Genomic DNA, 4,315 nt, shown 5'->3' with positions numbered 1-4,315 from the left:
AGACAAATTTACGGTTTCAAGAAGGCAAAGACCTAAAAGAACGTTGATTTTTACCAATCATGAGTTTGTGTAAATTTCAAATCTGATGATGGCGCTGTTGCCTCGCCAAAACGTATTGAAATAACCGATTTTAATTCACACTTTGACTGAGACCCAGGAAAGATGAGAATATCATAACAAGCACACACAGTCAGGAAAATAAACGCGTTTGAGTCAAAGACAATAAACAGCTTCAGATAGTCGCACTTGCCTTGTCGCTTCGCTCGTAGAAGTTGCGCAACACTGCCCACCAAAGGGTACCATCGATCCCCTGGAAGTCGGTCGATATAGTAGGAAATCCTACGAAAACTGTTCTGCCGCTTCAGCACAGGCTGGGCCAGAATCAGTCCGAGCAAACACACCAGTACAAGAAGAACAACATCCATCTGAAACCTGACAGTACCAASAACCTCTCCAGTGGCTAGCAAAGCTCTTCTGATCRAACCTTCSAWTGGTCTCCTGATAGTCAATGTTCACCTTGGAGAGGAACGGAAACTACTGGAATATCGTTGATTGATTGGCASGCGSATAGTRRRAACCGTTATCAATTTTTTGGCCTTCATTATCCCGGAACTGTTGTTATCTTCATMGCTTGTGCAACCCACATATGAGGAGATCAAGTAGSTGGAGTCGGGCACKTWGCGATTGTTCCACAGCATCCCTAACTAGGTTAGATCAGCTTGTTTTCTCGATCGACCACATTTTAAGTGCTGTTTTATGATGTGACACTTGTTCACAACAATTTAATGTTTTCTCTTGACTTTGCAACAGCCCAGTTTCGGTCTTGGTCTCGCTCATCACTAGTCAAATCGGTTGTTYAATACAGATGGGGATGCTTTGAACATACRWAAACGCATGTGGGGGCGCGGTTAAACTGATAAATAAGTAGCTAAATCTGGCTCCGCCCCTCGCATTGATCTGCATGTACAATTTAAACAGCAGAAGACAACCAGGACTAATGCTTAGATGGCGCTATCGCTGTGATAAAGTGCGAACAATCCGAAACCTGTTCCTAAAACACATTAGCTGAACTCCGAACGAAATCGGGGATTAATTCGCCATTTGTCTAAGCTGGGAGCAGGGCGACTAATTAATTGAGGAAGTTTCGATGTCCCGATCGGATAGAACTCACAAGACTCGCACTTTATGGGGATTTTTCGTCAATTTCTCCGCCTCAAAGTGTTTGAATGGTCGGCGACAGCCCACGATCCAGCAGCCCCCCCGAGAAATGACAAATAGCAGACGAATAAAATATATGACTGTGCAGTAATCCAGTTATAAACGTATTGCGGCCGCTGGCAGGACATTTCTATTAATCATAACGTTGGCCATCCAAGGCATTGTGGGCTCCACAGCATGCCGATATCAATCTTCATAGATCCGAAGCAGAGCGGAAAAATCGCCTCTATTTAAAATCAGAAGCCCGCAGCAAAGTCCCTAATTGGCCAAAAAGTGGAGAGCTAATCGCGTTTTCGGTTTAAGCCGTCGGAGCTTTTAAACTTATTAGGGCTCGTTAGAGGATAACGAACCCGGACCATCAAAGCTCTCTTTATGAGCGTCCGGCAAAAACATACTTAGCCTGATCAGTGCATTTTGCTCCAGTGGACGAAAAAATATGGGATTTGACCAAGCTGGACTCTTCTAAGCTCAACTAGTTAGTGTTTCTAGCTTTCAAAAGCGGTGAAAACCTGCAAACCAACTCTGAAGATGGAAGCCGCTCATGCCTGCAAAACGTACGGATGAAATTATTTTGCACGCCCTAAAACCCCGAGAAACTCACCAGCGTCAAGAAATTGATGCAATAAGCTTCACTCTTTTCTTTGCATGGAAATATAGTGATATCAGGAATATCAAACTCCTTGGCATTCCGAACGATTCGCTTGAAAGTTTCCGGATTAGCCCGTCATTGCGAGCATAGTAGGCCCGTTTTGCGACAGCGCAATGCAATTGTCGCCAAACTGGCAGGCCTATAAGCGCTAAATCGCCGGTTATACGAGTGAATTTGAGCGATGTTTTTTCGGTAATTAAGGAGTTTGTTGTTTTTAAAATAAGAGGTTTTAGTAGATGGATATATAGGATGTTCCAATAACACATTTATTGAAAAATGGAGTTCACATCATGGGGTTATTAATGGAACACGACATCGGACAAATCGGATTGCCTCTTTTCATGAAATCTTTCAATGGAATTTTGCGGTATTTCAGCGATACAGCGTTGAACTTCGTCTTTTAAGGCTTCAATCGTTGTGGGTTTGTTCACATAAACTTGCGACTTTAAAAAACCCCAAAGGCAAAAGTCCAAAGGCGTTAAATCGCATGATCCGGGCGGCCAATGCCGATCTCCTAAACCAGAATTAAAACGACCAGGAAATGACTTGTGCGGAAATTCAACAGAAAGTGAACCATGCATGGGGAAATGTTGGCAGTTTTCTCAAAAAATGCTTGAATTCAAGAAGTTTGCTTTTTTTGAGTTGCAAAATCCACTTGAACATGACGCTGCTTTTTTCGAAGTTTTCGGAACCCCAAATGCGACAATTTTGCCGATTAACCAAGCCATCAAGATGAAAAATGGCCTCGTCACTAAAGACGATTTTTGTTGAAAAATCACCGTCCAATTGTAGTTGTTCCAAAATCCCATCAACAAAGACTTCGTTGCCGATGGTGCTCTGGCTTTAGCTCTTGAGCCGATTCAACTTTGCACGCATGAAGCTGCAAAGCTTTTGTTAAAATCCGATGCAAAGTGGTTGTTAAAACAGCAATTTCCTCAGCTCTATGCCGGCTTGATGTGGTTGGGCTATCCTCATTGCGATGGCCCATAATTGCACAAATTTCGCTCACTGTGGCTGCAAAACTTCCACCACAGCAGCACCACTGTGAACTTGAGGACTCAAAAAAACTAACCAGTTCCCATCACAAGTCACTCTTTCGACACTCCCATTCTGCAAAACAGCGGCGAAACACTTAGAGTGAAGTGCGTTTTCTTCGCGCACCGTTTGCATTCAAATCATTGAAAATCGTCCGGTGCAGATCGCGAATCGAACAAAAAGCGTATTTTACGATCGATTGTGGCGAAAAAATTCGACTGATTGTCGAAATAAAAGGGGCAATTTTCAATCTGGAGCGCCGGATGAGGACGTTTCAAAGTCGAATCAAATCATCGAATCGGTTTTTGTTCATTTGTCAAGCGACATTTTGGGCGATTCTCCGTTACAAAAACCCGACAAAACTGGAAACTTTGCAACTCAACTCTTCGCCATTCAACTTCGTTATTCAGAAAGTGGTTTGCTTTCAAATTGGACCTGCACCGGCTGAAAAACCTGGCAGCGCCCCCGGCAGGAACGGGAAAAGTTGGACAATTTAATTAGGGCTTTACTGTGTTTAAGTCCTGAACTCTCTTAAGCCCGTTAACACCCTTTTATCGCGGCAAAAAACGAACGAACACAAATAATAGGCTTTCGCCAAGACTCCGGGTGGTTTGAGCGTGGGCGTAAAATACCGAAATAGCTGGAGAAATCGCGCAACAAAACCCGTAACTCCAAAAATTATAAGCCAACGATGAGCTGCTGTCTCCGGTAAATGGCCCATAAGAAAGTTCTTTAAAGGGTTTTAAGTTCGAAATCTGACGAACCACCCAACAAGGATTCGCCAAGTGAACCCCAATTTACCAAGTCAAATAAAACGGGGTGAAATGAGTCGCTCTGACACCCTTTTCCGGGGGGTTTTATTGCAGATCGCCTTAAACGTAAAATCAGCTTGTCGCCAGATATTATTTGAATTTCATCCCAGGCCCATTTCCATCAGCGTTAAGAACGTTTAGAGGTTTACCACTCACTCCCCATTATTGCATATGGTTCAAACTACGCCAATAAACAACTAAAGTTGCGTGCTAAAAACTGCAGTTACTGCTAGGGGCACTTTCGAGCGTCCCCCGGTAGCAACAATAACCCACTCAACAAACAAGAAATAACAGCTCGGAAGCCAGAGAGGGTTTAACTGGGTAAACGAGCTCTTTTAAGATAAACACGCTACGTGATACTCGCAAAGGGGTAATTACGTAGTTAGCGACTTTCAAGCCCGTTCTTTTCCATTTACTTTGATAATCCCGACGAAAACTGCAGATTTTTGCTGTTCCGCGCCCGCACAAAACCACCCCCTTTGGCAATTAATCAACAGTTGAGCCCCCTATTTATCAATCAGAATACGTTTCGGTGTATTTTTCCACCATCATCAGTTTTTATGTGTAGCGTTGTTGCTGCTTTAAGCCTTGGCATGCATTT

General features: G+C 43.5%; 1 protein-coding gene across 1 annotated transcript in view; it reads right to left on the bottom strand.

The window, feature by feature from the left end:
- LOC109536980 (cytochrome P450 4C1) overlaps positions 1–557 on the bottom strand; it is a 13,952-nt gene extending 13,395 nt beyond the window's left edge. Inside the window, exon 1 of the mRNA XM_048662160.1 lies at positions 251–557. Coding sequence (XP_048518117.1) covers positions 251–425 — 175 coding nt within the window. The 5' untranslated portion in view covers positions 426–557. The remainder of the gene's footprint in view (positions 1–250) is intronic.
- Between the last annotated feature and the right edge of the window lie 3,758 nt (positions 558–4,315).

This window comes from Dendroctonus ponderosae, unplaced genomic scaffold, assembly GCF_020466585.1.
Source record: "Dendroctonus ponderosae isolate FM_Combo_2020 unplaced genomic scaffold, Dpon_F_20191213v2 Dpon_F_20191213_10, whole genome shotgun sequence".
Lineage (NCBI taxonomy): Eukaryota > Metazoa > Arthropoda > Insecta > Coleoptera > Curculionidae > Dendroctonus > Dendroctonus ponderosae.
Note: the sequence above shows the minus strand (reverse complement) of the source record. Positions and strands in the feature narration are given on the sequence as shown.